Raw genomic sequence first — 16,598 nt, 5'->3', positions numbered from 1 at the left:
TGTCAAAGTCATTTCGTGTGACAGCAGGCCATTGCTCTTCGCTAATTTTCAGAGGGTGGGCCACTTTCACCGACAAGACCACATCAGTGTGGGGGCCACCACACATTTTTTAACCATTGGGGGTTTGACAGCACGAATTGGGCTGTTGTCACATGCTGTGGATTTTCGGGGGCCGCACTAAAGGCCACGAGTGGGCAGCATTGGGGCCCGCGGGCCTTGCAATGAAGAACACTGCAGGAGATGAAAACCCCCTTCTTTGTCCCACCACCATCTCTGCTGATGCCCTCCAACCACGCCACCACTGTCTGCGTGACACCAGGTGGCAGCGCATGAGCACGAGGAGTTTTGTGCACACGGCATGCCCATGGTCATCCAATCACATGACAGCAGTTTGATAATTCTCTTACTCATCAACGTGGCAAGCCGCCAAGTAACCCGTAATGCTCAGCAGACTTGAGCCTGGAGAGTGCCAGGATGGGTGGCCACAATGAATAGACGCTGCTGCTGCTGTTTTTGGCCGTTTTGGGGCTTAAATTGGTGGTCACCAGGGGCAGCAGTGCAGTAAAACCCCATTGTAGTAGGGTACTGCAGTGTTACGGTCTATGCTCCCATCAGTCATCTATCCGCGCAAGCGTGGTGAAGTATGGTCAAATAACCCCCACGAGAACGCACGGTATGGGAGGAGCTCGTCCAGCAGTGGATGGACAACAAGGGGCCGTACCCGAACGTTAACTTTGGGTAACAATTACCTGTCAGTCATCGGTCATGCACCGTTATTGGAAGTTAACCTCGCTCGCAGCAAAATCACGTTTTTACGATATAAAATTTCGCGATGTCGATTATCGCTATATCGGTTTCCTCCGTCTCTTTGTAATTGTATTTGGCACGTGTGTCGTTTTGTTCTCTGCTATACTGACTGCGAATAAAACATATATGACACATTCCTGCGGAGGGAGCTGGTAGGAACGTTGGGTTGCTCGGTCAATGGCCAGGGTCAACGGCGGCGTGGTGTATTCCGCAAATATGGCCGACTGTGAGGGCGGGCACAAGCCGGCGTGAGTAGGTTAAACGTTGAGTTTTATAAGGGCACCACGGGGTGACCTGCCCCTCCCCACCCAGCCCAACCCCTCCCACCCCCCACCCAGCCCCACCCTTGCCACCCAGCCCCTCCCCACCCTCCCCTCTCCACCCAGCTCGACCACTCCCATTTTTGGATGCACGACGGACGGACACAAATCCCCTGTGGGCTGGTGGAACCAGGTGGTTCCTACCAGTATAATACTTCGGATGTTTCCAGGACTGCAGTTCACCCATCAAATGACCGTCATAGATGCCGCCTGATCGTTCACTGCACAATCGTAACTCGTTTAAATCGTCACGTTACACTAGCAAAAATGCATAAGTGATACCGTACACATTTTAAGCATAACTAAATAACCAGCACTACGGTATATTGTTACAAATTATTACTTGATATTTTATCCGGATAATACATATCGGAATGTAAGACGCACCCACAACGTTTGCTTTAAAATATACTTATTTAGAAAGTATTCGGTAATACGTAATTAATATTCGGTATTAAATACGCACACCTTGTTAAATTAGCGTGGGCACTACAGAATTATACACGAGTTGTAAATGATCAATAATTATCCAGGTAGATTAACAAGTTAACGAACACGTTCACTTACAATGGGCGGCAGTTCGACGTGGCCACTCCACATTGAGAGTGGTGGTGGTGGTGTCGTCCATATCACCGATATATCCGGCGATAAACTTACAAAAACACGACATTGAATTTGCAATATGGTACTGGAGAGATAAACTTCGTCAATTTTGTAAAATATATATTGGGAAGTGAAATATATTTTCAAAAACCCTCTGCAGTCCTCTACGTATTAAGATGTTTTCAGACAAAGGCTTGATCAGTTTCACACGTAGGCTTTCGCGACAAATATTATCCATATAACCCAAAACACCTATGGATGAAGGCTTGATGAAGAAAAGGGATGCTGGGGAAAAAGGATACATATATCAAACCAACGAGAAGAGACGGAATTCTGTTTAAACCACTAGGATTGCAATTAAGAAAAGGGAATGAGAGAACACCACACAATATTGACAAAGTATTAAGGGAAACATATTTGTTTTATTCAACAGCACATAATAATCATAACATCACATCATAAATAATTGCTGTGTAGTCGTTTGTGCCTGCTCGACTCGCGTTAAAACCCACAGCGTAAGAACGATCGTCAACACCGGCTAAGCAGGCTATTGTCCATCTCGTGGCAGTGCGCAGGTTGTGATTAACTTGCTGTGCAGATGCTGTTTGTGCCATCACATTCGGTAAGTGTATCAATGAGAGTGTTTTCTGTGTTTGTGTGTGCGTTGTGTGCGGTTGTGGACTTGTTTACTTCACATGTGCACGCATACCCAACTTCCTGCTTAATTGACATCGCATTTTAATGTCCAAAGATGCAGTCGGCGTTCTGTCCCGTGTTAAAATACAGACAAAAATTCTGCTCGGTACGTTTTAGAAACCCGAATGAAATGTGCCAAGATTTAAATGTGCGTACATCACATGATTACACCTCAGTTGTTGGGAAAGCAGAGTTGCTAATCATCAGTTTTTTGAGTTAATCCAGTCGCAATTTATCATCATCCACATCATCATCCCCCAAAGTCAACGTAAATAAAAACAAGTACCGTCTGGTGGTGTTACTCAACTCGGCACAGGAATGCGTACTTTCCCACCAATGGCTGTAAGGGAGATGAGCTACTGCTCAAAGCTCGAAATGTAAATGTCACATTTGTTTTTGCAGTTTTTCGATGTGTGTAGGGTTTTGGTAACATTGCTCACATGCACGAATGCGTTTTTTTTATTTTAATGTTACATTGTTTATACAGGGATACACAATTTGTTGCAGAACATGCCTGTGTAATGCACAAAAAAGTAGGCATATGCTATATTAAAAAAAAACATAAAAAAACCAAAGTGGTTACATGGCAAAATACTCTCCACCACACCACTCATTACAACCACTTCTACTAACCACTGTCGTTTTTTTTAAAATTCCCCCAGGGAAACTAAACCTTTACGATTTGACGATGTTTCTAAACACTGCTGTCTTATGAACGATCAGATTTAAAATGTGATAAACTTAAGGATGGTTAGGTACAGATGTGGCTGGGTGTTTGAAGGGGCTCCCAATTGATTATCAGTGTTCCAAAATGAAGCAGGCTCTGATAATATTCAGTCAGGTCACCAATTATGGCACAACAATAATGAGTATTGGGAACGTTTTTAAGTGCTTGTTGAGCCTCTCCTCTGAGGGCATATTTTGTAAGCAGGCACAGTGAAACCTCTTCTTCATCTGTATAGACTCATGGCCAAGGTAGGGCAGAGCCTTAAAGGATATTGTGCAAACGTCTGTGATTTGTCATCAATAGCTACAATAGAATATAACAATTTGAAAATGAAAATTTGATCATTGTTCACATTGGAAAATAAATTGCCAGTGATTAAACATGAATGTTTTTACGTTACCTATATTCTGTAACAACACCTTTATTATTTTTTCAACATTGGATTGAACGTCCTTGATCAAAGCGAGTGCCCACTGATACCAATGATGACCCGAGAAATGGTACCATACTGATTTAGAGGAGGGGGGGTGGGGAGAGTTGGTATTTTTGGGGAGACTGCTGCCGATGATAAAATGTGGTATTGTTTCGTGACGCCAGCACACAGTGTCCTGCTTTCATGGCGCCACACACAGGACCCTTACCATTCTCTCGACAGCAAACACAACGATTTTATAGTTCTCTGCGGAAATTCCCCGGCGGATGTGGGAATTGATCCGGTCCGGTGGGTGAGTACGGTGACCTTTCTGCATGAGCGACCGCATAATTTAAAGATTTTAATTTTCCAAGAAAATGCGAACGTTGTTTCTTTTTTAAGAAGTTGCCTAAAAAGATGAAATTATACATTTGACGTTCGCCATAAACACAACCCAATGCATGCGCGTTTTAATTATCCTCTTGAAAAACACGCAGGTGAAATTGCTGAAAATGTCAAACCCATCTTAGCAATCATTAAGCTCTCGTATCTTTACCCGGACGTTATTGGATTTACTATTTCAATTAACTAAACACCCAAAGATTTTGTGTCTTCACTTCCTCCAAAGACCTTACACTTACCACAGGGGTGACTTTTAACACCAAAAACGTGTGGAAAACAACAGCTTGTGCTGCCCTTGACATGAAGTCCTGGAGACCTTACATTTTCCCAGGAAATGTTAACATCGTTCGTGACAAGGCAGTAGTTTTAACAACAGACGAGAACACGTGGAGAACATGTCCTTGCTTGCGAATCAGGACTGCATGTCCAGCTATCCAATGATGATTTTCATGTGCCCCATCCAAGCCAAAACATCTCTTAAGGTGAAGTTAATGCAGTGCAATCTGTATGCAATATTGTTGCTTGCAATAGCGTAGTTTCATATTGAACAATTTAACAAGGGCTGCAACCATTGGGGGAATGTTTTTGTTTGCGTTTGGGATTGGGGATCTGAAACGATGTTCCCCAAAACCAGTTTGGAAATGCGACTCTACTCATGCAACTTTGCTGTGATCGGTTGTAATCAGGTCATATGGGTTTGACAGGCACGTCAAACAGTAATGTCACAGCTGTAAAAAGGGTGTCAGTGTTACCGTGGCAAATATGTGCCTGAATTTGATTCTGAAAAATTGCTGACGTGAAAAGTAAAACCATGGAGAGTGGCGGCGAAATGGTTTGCCCTATGAACCCGTTCAACCGAGTTCAATTCCCGGCCATCGAAAACATCCGTTGTGAGTGACGATTAGAAGAAGTTCTGGGCCCTGACTCCACCAACCTTCACTGACCTGCGCAGAGAAGTGTAATCAATCAACCCTCGTGACCGATAGGGCATGTGGGTGAATTGAAAAATGGCATATTAAAATATTACATGCCATGAAGTGACTTTTTACAATTAGTATATATATTGATTTGTAAATTTTGAATGACACAGTTGATTTTTTGTTCTCTACAATGTTTCTTTTTTTAACCCGAGTATATTTGAGGAGGCCGCACCTGTTTGCCTAGATCACAGAGCCAATTTGAGTAAACTCTTTGGGCTTTGGCATCTCGGCAAGAGGGGTATGTTGGGGGAGAAATGCCCGTGGCTTATGTCATCCTATATTCATTATTTAAAATATGTCTTTAAATGTGCCGTGATTGGGTCGTGTGGCTAAATGACCTGCATCTGTGATGTATTACACAACCCAAAACGTTCACAACAATGAATGCCACGCAACTTTTGTAGCCCCAACAAAATTGCATTCAACAAAGTTGTAGATATTTAACTTCAGCTTAAGACTTAGATATGCTCACCTTCCTGGAGTAAAACATAATCTAATTTAGTTGTATATAAAAAACACATTCGGACACTGACTTTGTTCTTATCGAATGTATTACGTTTAAGCATAACTGCACCAAGGAACCCATTTATAAAAACGCTGAAAATATTGGCGTCTGAATTTGTCAAGGTGGCCATTACCACCCATACATGGTGAGCAGTGGTGCAAGAGTTGATGGAACACAATCTCTTCAACCTGGGTTCAATCCCTGCGTGTGAATACCTGTGACAAATGGTGTATACATTGACGGAGGGGAACCTTTCACACATTTTTAAATTACCTTTCATTTCCCATGACCGCACACCTTAATGTCAGAGGTGGGACAAAGTCATTGTTATGCAAGTCCAAGTCGAGTCGCAAGTCATCAAATTCATGACTCGAGTCTGACTCGAGTCCAAGTCACATGACTCGAGTCCACATCTCATAGGTGGGACAAAGTCATTGTTATGCAAGTCCAAGTCGAGTCGCAAGTCATCAAATTCATGACTCGAGTCTGACTCGAGTCCAAGTCACATGACTCGAGTCCACACCTCTGCTTAATGTTATCCATTATTAACGCCAAAGTGCGCGTGAACTTGGCGGAAAGTTTTCACCATCGCTAGGCTCCAGCCTAATCCCACTTACTTTGACCTCACGCTAATTTGTGTGCATCTCACCGTGGGAATAGAAATACCTCCGGGCATGCACGGGTGGGTGAATCCTCACCACCCCATTGTGCCCTCCACTGGCATTAACGGCGACTCGCGAACAGAACTTACTCCAACAGCATCTCTCGTCTGAGAGAGCGGTGCCAGCGTGAACCCACTGACAGCTACAAAAATAATAATATCGACTATCCTCGTACAGACTTAAGCTCGGTAGAGCTGAATTTTGGTGCTGCGTTGGAGCACCTTCACTCGGGGGTGCTGTGCTTGTTCGGTGTGGCTCCCTCTTCCTTCTCGCACGTCCACACAGCAAACGGTTTATCGCCCAACTCAGGACAATTTTGGGCCCTTGGTGCAGCTATCCAGATCCCGCAAAAACAAATGTTATGGTCGCGTCCTGTCTTGGCTTGCCCTGGTGTGTGTGCGCTTGTGGAAGTGTGTATATGCCTGTGTCTTTTTTATGCATGTGTACAGTGAAATCTCGATACATCCGTGGACAGATTTTCCTGGTTGTGAAAAAATAAATAAGATACCTTTACGTGCACACACTGGTTTCATTATGAGCAGCTCCCCACTCGTCGAGGGTCAATGATTCGGTGCCCACATGGCCGCAAACTCATCAGCCAGTAAACCGATTACTTAAAAAAACAACAAATGACAGATTCTACGACTTCGCCCCCATTCTACGCATGTAAGCAATACATGTTCCATAGCCGAGCTTACGCACGTTTTGCGTTTTATCCAGGCCACCCATACCCCCACTGCCCCGGGTAATCGAGAGTTGACTGCACATGTACACGTGATGCGTGTGCATGCGTATGCAAGCGTACACGAGACTGCACTTGTGAAACTGTCCCTGCGTGTTCACGTGCGCGCACGTGCGCGTGCGTTTACAATAATCATATTATCACAAATGTAGGTGCACGAGGCAAGGGGACACACAGAAATACGAAAAATCACGCACTTAAATCGCATCAAGTAAAATTAAATACGTGCACATTAACGGGCCCGAGACAGGCTCAGCTGTCTGGGCCCCCCCCCCCCACTGTTTACCCTCCCAACCCCGACATCCATCCTCCCGAAACCCCCACCCTGTCTCACGTGTGGCTGGAGGAACGGCCTCTTGCCGCGGTAGAACGCGGCGGTTCGAGCCGAGACGGTAAATTTGTGTGTGCACAACAACACAGCGCAAAGGGAGGGGGGCGGGCCCACGGCGAGAAGGCCAAACGGCCGCTTGTATTGCACAACAAGGACAGCATCCGGAACACACATTCATACCATAGAGGTGACGATGGAGGAAGGAGACAAATATTAAAGAGCGAGGCAGAGGTGGACAAACACCAAGAGGGTGGAAAGGTGGATGGTTGAACCCGTTCTCGTTCCGATGACGTACGTGTACTTCTTCCGGACCTGAAAAACTAAAATAAAATAAATGTATTGCTACCGAGGCTCCCACAAGGCTATGCGGGAGGGCGTGTTGCACAGTTTGACGCCAGCTATCATAGAGTGCGGTCGTGTCGCTACAGTTCTTTGCGGTGAGTGCAATGTCTTTAAAGACAACGGCGTTTTGTCTCTCTAAATAAAATGGAGGCTGAACTTGCAGTCGTCTCGGAACGGGAAAGGATGAGAGAGGGACGGAGAGGGAGAACGTCAGCAGACACAAATCGATTGAAAGCTGCATTCAGAAATGGGCCACAGGAAGATGCAGAGAAACACAAGGGAAGCCAATATACAGCGAGGGGGCGATATGAAGGTTGCGAGAGAGCTATAGATAGGATGAACTAGGGGGGTGATAGAGAGGAATGCGATAGAAAAATAAGCAAAACCAAAACTAATGTAAATGAACACGTAAAAACTTGCGAGGAAGATAAGTGCGATTCGGGAGAGAACAAGGGCAGGGTACAGAGAGAAAGCGGAGCGCGGGGGAGACCCCACGCAGCGTCACGAGGTCTCCCAACCCCTGTCGGAGCGAGCACAAACCTCGGATGAGCCGTGAATAACTTATTCTTGAGGTATTGCAGCGACCTGGCCTCGAGGTCTCGCCGGCCCAGGGACAACCCGCACACTCTGTAGGGCCGTGGCGTGGCCTCTCAAGAGATGGTGGAGCTCGTATTAACAAAAATAATGCCCTCGCACCTCTCGTCCACGCTGACCGCCGGCCGCGATTTAGCTATCTCTTAATTCTAGATTTGAAGCTTTCGTGACTGCAAGGATTCATACTCTTAGGTTTTTTCGGTAAAGTCACGTAGGTAAAAAAATTCAATTAAAATTAATAAAAGTAATAATAGACATAAAATAATAAAATATAATAATTAATAAAAGTAATAATATAAATTTGTATTTTATTTCTATTATTACTTTTATTTTTATTTTTTTACCTACGTGACTTTAGCTATCTCTACCCCCCGGGACACACGCCTCAGGAGGCAGGACGGTGGATCCTATGTCAGATGAGGAAACAAAACAGAAACTGGATAATAAAACAGGAAATAACGAAGGTAACATTGGCGATATAGTTTAACACTTTTGCGACCAATATCATCCGTAATAGAGGTTTTTTGGGTTAGATCGCGTAAATATGTGTCGTTAAAACCCGCCACCACCCGACACAGCCAACTAGTAAGGGTTAGACTTCTCCACAAATCTGGCTGTCGCCTGATGAAGCTAGTTGTAATTACTGGCGAAACGTCGTACTCAGATTGTAAATGTTGTGGCTTGGCTCTCCAACATACCGGTTAGTGCTGTACTAGTTCTCGAATTGGCATGTTTTGTTTACGTGTCGGGTGGCGGTTATATATTTACGCGATAGATTGGCGATATAATTAACATAAAAAAATTAATTAAACAAACTTTGTTTTCATGGGAACCTTCTGATTTTTAAACGTGGGCCCTGCCTGCCCCAAATCCCTTGCTGACCCAGCCTAATCAGTGGCAGGGGTTCGATCAAGGCTTGGGTCAGGCCTGGAGATTAGGCCGGGGCAGAACGGCGCTTTTAATCTCCCAGCAGCTCATGTCCCTGGGCTGACGAACCTCAGATCCGCTGGGCCCTTGTCTCCAGTGTGTTCTGCCAAGCTCCAGGCCTTATAACATCAATGGCTACCCAGTCATGGAAAACACAACTTTTGTATATATATATACACACACAAACAATGTAAGAGAGTCCTTACATCCACAGTTTGTTATCTGTAACTCCTACTGACCACAAATGCCTTCTATCTGCAGTAAATACCACAGCCCAAACAGATTAACGTGTAAGTTCAGTCACGTTGCTGCAATTGCTGCTACGATCGTGGCATTTGATGAGACAAAACATCTTCATCTTGTAATATTCACAGTTACAGTTGCACGTGGCCAAGGCTCAGAGGAGTTGCTTGGGCATTTTTACTTCTACATCCAAGGGGCTTTGAGAAAAGGACATTGACATTTTCTACAAACTCCAAAGGACTGCGGATGTTTTTAATACAGCCCACCTTTTTGCCAGGTGTAATCGCATGACACGATTGCCTCCTGCTCAAGGATTTGGGGTTTCAAATAAGCTCATTATTTAGGTCAGAGCGAGTTTTTTACGCGTCACATTCTTAAAACGTCTTCGCCATTGTGTGTGTGTGTATGTATACGAAATACACACGATAGTTTGTACAAAGAAGCGAAAACTGAAAACTATACAGAAGTTCCCAGAGACCTACAGTTTTACGACCGATATAAATTATAAAGTGAAACAACGTAAATAAATTATAATTTAAATCCCTTAAATCCAAATTCCAGATTAAGAGAAGAATTGTGTCATAAGTGCTTCAGGAGTGTTCATAAATAATCACCTAAATAACACAAATTGTTGTTGATCCTCTCGTAGACATTAATTATAATCATCAGATGAATTATCACATAAAGCTTTGGAGAGGAGACACACACACACTTTAACACGTGCACGCTCACACACCTTCAAACATCTCTACCCGCACGCACACGCATTCATACCCACGCTCACACATCCGTAAGTGTGCATGCAAGCCCCGCTTCAGTTATGTGCATGCACATACATACAGGGACACGCACGTACATGCACAGATGCATGCAAAAACGTACGTGCGTGAACAAGCATGTACACGGGTATACACACAGAGACACGGGCACGCACACGCGCACATGCAGTTAGGTAGTCAGGCATGCGCAAGTACGCGCACACACACAAGCACGCACAGAGACTCACCCTCTCTCTCACGCACACATACCCTATGTACACACGCGCAAACCCACGGTAAGGTACACTCACACACGCAAACACAATGCCTAATCCGCCAAAGTATCACCATGCACATAGACACCACACAGGCAGAGTCTCACATCTGTCCTGGGAAAAAAATGTTTAAAAATAAATAAAATGTTTCACGTGGACTTCCACGGCAGCTGCTCAGAGATTGGCCGACAGAACGTCTTTGTAGTTTATTCAGAGGAGGGCAGCCGTTTCAATCCTTACAGTTGTTCCAGGCCAAGTCCAGTCTGTAGAGTCTTCAGAACACCTGGAGGCAAATCACCTGCATTTGCAGCAATAAGTGTGCTTCCCTCCTGCAAGCCAACAATTTTTTTGGTATGAAGAGTATCGTTTGTCAACCTTTTTTTCATTCTTCTTCTATTTCTTCTCAGGATTGCAGATGTTTGGACTTCAGAACACATTTGTGGGAGGGTAGTAGCCTTGCAACTGGTCACTCAAGATCATATTTCAAAGAAAAACCACAACGCACTCGGCAGGTTTCACGGAGTGCATTTCAAGAAGATGGCCGACTCGCGGCCTGCTGCCCGCCGTCTATGTGATCCGCCGCTCACTCTGCTGTGCCACCCGCTAAACACCACGGCTTCGAAACAAACACCGTCACTACCACCAGGCAGCAGTGAACAAAACACGCTTCAGGCCTCAAATCCAGGCCATTTGTAACTCTGGTGTTCTGAAGCCTCATCGCGAGCGAGCGGGCTGCCCCCTTCTCCCAATTGTGACCCTGCTCACAGTACCTGTATGGCCTCCAGGCTTGACTGCTTGCTAATGGAATGCAGGCTCGGGTTAGCGTTCGGGCCCGGCGTCGCGCCCACCTCGGCACCGTCCGCCGACGTCGCCCTGCCGACGACCGACTCCTCGAGCTCCAGCGCTTCGCTCCCGCAGCGTTGTGCCGAGGGGGGCTCCTCGGGCCGGCAGCTTCCCGAGGGCCGCGCTCCACCCGGCGCAGCCCCCGCCCCCCCACCGCACACCAACAACAACGGCGGCTGCGGCTCCACTTTCTCCTGCTTCTTCTCCTTCCCGTCCTCGCCGCTGGCCAACACCGACGCCATGCCGAGGACCAGCAGCCGCGGGGAATCCAAACTCTGCCGGCCATCGGCGGCGGGCGACCGCGCGCATCGCGGGTGCGGCGCCTTCGCGGGTCGGTGCGACGAGTCGGGTGGCGGACCGGGGAACGGAGCGACGAACGGAGAGGTAGGAGCGCCCGGCGGGAATTCGAGAGGTGGTCCCGGCAAGGGGGGTGGGGTGCTCTCCCAAGGGCTGGGTGGCGTCGAAGGAGTGCTGGGAGAGAGCAGCCGGTAGTGGTCCCAGAGGCCCGGCGCGACGCCGCCCGCCGCCCCAACGCCGTCGCAGGAGACGGGCAGCCACGGGGCGTCGCAGTAGCCGTTGGCTTGGCCACGCGGAAAGACGGCCATCGGGCTCGCCGGGGTGGATTCGTCGGGCGAGAGCTTCTTCTTGGGCCGCCGCGCGACGCCGCCTCCGTCCTCCCCGTCGCTGCCGTCCCCGGCGGGGCTCTCGCGGAGGCAAAACCCGCGCAGCGCCTGCGCCGTGTCCTCGGTCGGCGTGAGAATCGTCAGCGCCGGGTCGCCGCCGCCGCCGCCGGGCGGGTAGACGGTGGAGCGCAGGTTGAGCGAAAACGACCGCTTGAGGAGGCTGTACTTGTGCACGCGCTCGGGCGAAGGCGGCGGACTCGTCATGAGGACCGGGGGCCCCACTCGGCCACCGCCGCTGCCCTCTGAAGAAGAGGAGGAGGACGAGCAGGAGGAGGACGAGCAGGAGGAGGAGGAGTGTCCCCTGCCGTTGCACAGCGAGGCGGCGGCCCTCCCGGTCGCGCGCGCATCCTCCGGCGTGTCGTTTGGATCTCGCTCGTGGCTATTGGCGGGCAGAGGCGTCGCAGGGCCGAGGCAGTTTTGGGGAATGGAGATGCCGCTCCATTTCGAGCCACGGAGGCCCCGCTCGTACTCCAGCAGCTGCCCCAGGAAGTTGAAGTTTGGCGAGATGGAGGGTCGCTTCTCCTTCACGAAGCTGTCAAGGGTGGGGTGACAACGATTCTTAGTTCCTTCTTCTGGCCACTCATTATAACGCACACTGATTATCATTAACCTATTAACCCTCTCACGTGATCATCAAAAAGGTCACTCCACTGTTTACCTGGGCGAATACATTTTCTTCACACAAGTGGCAAATATCTGCACCGGTTCTGGGCCTCCCGTATAGCTCGCCTCAGTCTTACAATGAGTACCCAGTGTGCTGTGCAAACTGAGCATAACGGCCAAAAAAACCAAGAGTGTGGGTAAGTGTGCACACACCGCAGGGAGCGGTAGTGCAGCGGTTAGCGCTCTGGGCTACGAACCCGGCAACACCAGTCACGATTATCTGATGAGTGATCATTGTGTGCACACACCCACCGGTAAGCATCGTCGGACGATAGCCCCGTGGTCCGCATGACGTACGCGATGGCCACGGTGGCGGATCGCGAGATCCCAGCGAGACAGTGGACGAGGACGCGCGACTGTGACACCCGCACGTGATCTGCAGAACGACGCAGCGCACGGCCACATCAGCACTTGCTAACCGTCGCCGACCTCACCCCCGGTACGCGGCGAGGTCTTTGGAAAGCCGCATCGTACGCGAGTTACATCGCAACAGCAGTCATCTTCAGCGTTCTTGCATCAACGACTCTCACCTACAACTTGCCGCACCAACGAACACTCCCGTCGACCATCGAACATCAACCAATGGCGATAAAACATGGCGCATAAACCCACACTTAACAACAACAACACACAAAATTTACATTCACCACCGGTCAATTTGAGCTGGGTCGGTGAGCCATAAAATACGACAACAACACGAGGTGCTTGTGGAACCGTGTAGTCGTCTCCTTGTCCAGGTGTTGCAACGTTGTGCGATGATAATGCTGAGCCATTGCATTCATCTCTAACTTCCGAATTCCAGCTTATTCTCCCCTCTTCGAACCTGTCTCTAGGCCTCCTCCAGTCTACGTAACAAGCGACCCGGAAAAGTTGGGTGTGCACGCGCATGCTCGCGTACTGTATGTGTGCGTGTGCGTCAGTGTAAGTCCGTGTGCACGAGCGTTGACAGTGCGCGCCGCCGACGATGTGCGTGCATGTGTAAGAGTCCAAGGGGCGTGCGTGCGTTCGCGAGTTCAGTTTGCACACACACGTCCGTGTATATGCGTGTGTGTGTGTGTGCAATGGGGAGCGGTAGTGTCGTGGTTAGCACACTGCACTACGAACACGGAAAACCCGAGTTCAATTCCCACTCACGGCCAAAGCCAGTGACGATTATCTGCATCGGTTCTGGGCCTCCGCTAGGTTGACTCGAGTACCTGGTGCAGTGTGTAAACATCGCCACCAGAGAGACAAAGGCGGCCGGACGTGGAGCTGGCCACCCACCCCCTCGTGTGCCGTGCCGGCCTTCATAGATTGCTGCTCGCTAACAACGCTTGCCCCAACAGTCTGTGCTAAGACCTTACGGAGGGGGAATCTTTGTCATCTTTGTGCATGCAAGCGCGTTGACGCGCGCACCGACGAAGGAGACCTGCATACGTGCGTAAGAGTCCACGGACGTGCGTGCGCGAGTTCATACGTGCGCGCGCGTGGGTGCATGCACGAGTGTGGGGGCGCGCGCACCGATGAAGGAGACGGACGGCTCGAGCCAGGGCAGGATCTTGTCTCCGTAGCCGTCGTTGACGGGGACGCGCATGAAGCGGCTCTCGGGCAGCCAGTCGGGGCGCGGGCATGACGTGCTGGCGTTGAGCACGTACGCGATGCCCGTCTGCAGCATCAGCCCCTGCACAAGCACAGGAGGAGGAGGGACACGTGTGGATCAGACAACGTATTTATTGTACCAGGGAAGGCCCATTTTAGCTATATAGCTCTTTGCAGAAGCTATCTGGCCACAAGCGATAGCTCAACAAAGAAGCTTATCACGTGGAATATATATCGCAGCCAAATACTCTAAATGAATGTTTCTAAATATGGAGGAAAAAAATCAGAGGACCCGGAGAAAAATCCACGCTGCCACGAGGAGAGTGAACATGCAAACTCCAAATATACAGGGTCGGGATCGAACCCAACGACCTCCTGCATACCAGGCGAGGGAGTTAACATCTCCCCACCGCGGCACCCATGCAGCTTGGAGACATCCTCAGAGTATGTCATGAGTCTAGGACATAGATCGGCAACCAGAATAATAATGAGAGACATTTTTTTTTTTATTCGGTATAAAAAATAGTTGCAATGCACGTGAATAAATCCGAGAAGCTGGCGCTTAATAAGTAACGTCACGAAAGCAGAGGTCCTTAAAGAGCCACACACGCCTCTGGACCCGCACGTTGCCGACCCCTGGTCTAGGACCATCCTGCAACTAAACCACGTCTATATTTACATATTTTACAGGCAAGTCTACAGGTTACGCAGGTGAAACGATTCCAGGCCGAGGCCTCGCCTTGTTTATAAGGCGAGCAGGGTCAGTACTGAGCAGGAAGAAACGTCCCAAGCCACCCCGCGTACTTCCCCTGCGGCGTTGCAGTATCTTCCTTTTGTCATCAATCCCACTCCGCAATACGCTCCATCGCCATTTATGGATATTTCAATTCTGTCGACAAACAGCAGTCGCACTTGCCAATGTTGAAACTAATAAGAAATTGACTCGCAAGCCTTCGTCTGATGTCCTTTAATGGTGTATTTTACACGCGCAATAAAACTGCACTCTCTTGAAATGTGTAATAAAGTCATCTACTTAGTGGCTATCGATTGAATGAACCTTCGGAGCTGGGCAACGTTAAATTAAGGTTCGATTGTGCAGCCAATGGCAACTGATATCAGAATTTCTCCACAGTGTGAGTGAGTCTGCGGATGTATCGCACAGGTGTCAATATCCCACAGTGCGACTGCAGCCGCCAGTCAGCCTCCAAACCACGGACCGCACAGGAACACCAACGCCAGGTTCGATCAATTCGCAGGCAGCGTTTTAGATGTTCCCCACCAGGAGGCTACTTTTGTAACCGTCCACTGGATCAACCCCCGACCTCGACGTGAACTCGTAAACATGGCTGATCCAGCCCCCCACCACAAGGAAGAAGAATCAGGAAGAAGACGAAGAAAGAGAATAGGCCATTGTGTGCCATCGCCACGCGAACCCGCAATGGAACCCAGCTTCTTACCAGCGTTGTGCTCAGTGTTCCAACATGGACATGAGACGAGCATTCTTAGCCATTCATCCGCCACGGTCCTGCAGTGATGCATGCTGACGTGCATGTTAACGTGCATGTTAACGTGCATGTTAACGTGCATGTTAACGTGCATGTTAACGTGCATGTTGACGCACGTCAACATGCATTTGTGGAAGATGCTTATTTGAGGTCAAGTGAATTCTGGCCGGGTGGCCTTGTGAGTAAAGCATCTGACTCGGCGACCGGACCGCCACGAGCGAAAATCTGTGGTCGACAATGGCCCATCATTCCTTAGGGGAGGGGGGGGGGGGTCGATAAATCGAGTACCGCTTTGTAAGAAAGCTATAGTGGTAGTGCTAGGCCATTGGGGAACCTTAAGCACGCAATTATTTTGGGGTAGCCTCCTTTTCGAGACAAGAGAAATGTAGGCAAAAGCAACAAGATTGAGATGTCGTGATATGTGAGGAGAGATGCAGACAAGACAAAGATGACCAAGATGAATTGGCTCGTTTACGTTCAACATAGGTGATGAGCGACGCCGCAGAACTCATTCGAGCAGAGAAATACTGGTTTTATTTTTAACAACATAGGAGCAGCTTTTGCCCGACAGCCACAGACAGCGATCGCTGCCGATGATGCTAGGAATGACACCTGGGAGGTCACTGGCAGTGAGATCATCTTCCTCACCATCATCATCATCATTATCGTCTTCACCCGTCAAGAAATAATACACCTGAATTGTGCCCCATCTGGTCAGATCTCGGACGTTGAGCACAGATCAGCAGGAATAGTGCTTTGGATGGGAGACCGCCGTGTATGACAGGGTGTTATCGGCTGCTATGTGGGGCTAAGTGGTGGGCAGCACAGGGCAGTGCTGCGAAACAATCCATCGTTGTGCTGTACTGTGCTTTCTCACGCTCCCGCGTCTATGCTCCCCCGCCTTCACCAATCCGCAGTGTCCGGCGCGGTGGTGAAGTACGGCATCATAACCACCCACAACCAACTCGGCGTAGGGAGACCCTTGTCCAGCAGTGGACTG

General features: G+C 48.8%; 1 protein-coding gene across 2 annotated transcripts in view; it reads right to left on the bottom strand.

Annotated features, from left to right (window-relative positions):
• Positions 1–7,301: 7,301 nt before the first annotated feature.
• LOC144718709 (dual specificity protein phosphatase 8-like) overlaps positions 7,302–16,598 on the bottom strand; it is a 52,852-nt gene continuing 43,555 nt past the window's right edge. For both annotated transcript variants that reach the window (XM_078594180.1, XM_078594181.1), the window contains 3 exons: positions 14,016–14,175; positions 12,768–12,891; positions 7,302–12,384 (listed from right to left, as the gene is read on the bottom strand). In XM_078594180.1, the coding sequence (XP_078450306.1) occupies positions 11,088–12,384; positions 12,768–12,891; positions 14,016–14,175 (1,581 nt within the window). In that variant the 3' untranslated portion in view covers positions 7,302–11,087. The remainder of the gene's footprint in view (positions 12,385–12,767; positions 12,892–14,015; positions 14,176–16,598) is intronic.

This window comes from Lampetra planeri, chromosome 5, assembly GCF_965212315.1.
Source record: "Lampetra planeri chromosome 5, kcLamPlan1.2.h2, whole genome shotgun sequence".
Taxonomy (NCBI): domain Eukaryota; kingdom Metazoa; phylum Chordata; class Hyperoartia; order Petromyzontiformes; family Petromyzontidae; genus Lampetra; species Lampetra planeri.
This window is presented reverse-complemented; position numbering and strand designations above follow the sequence as displayed.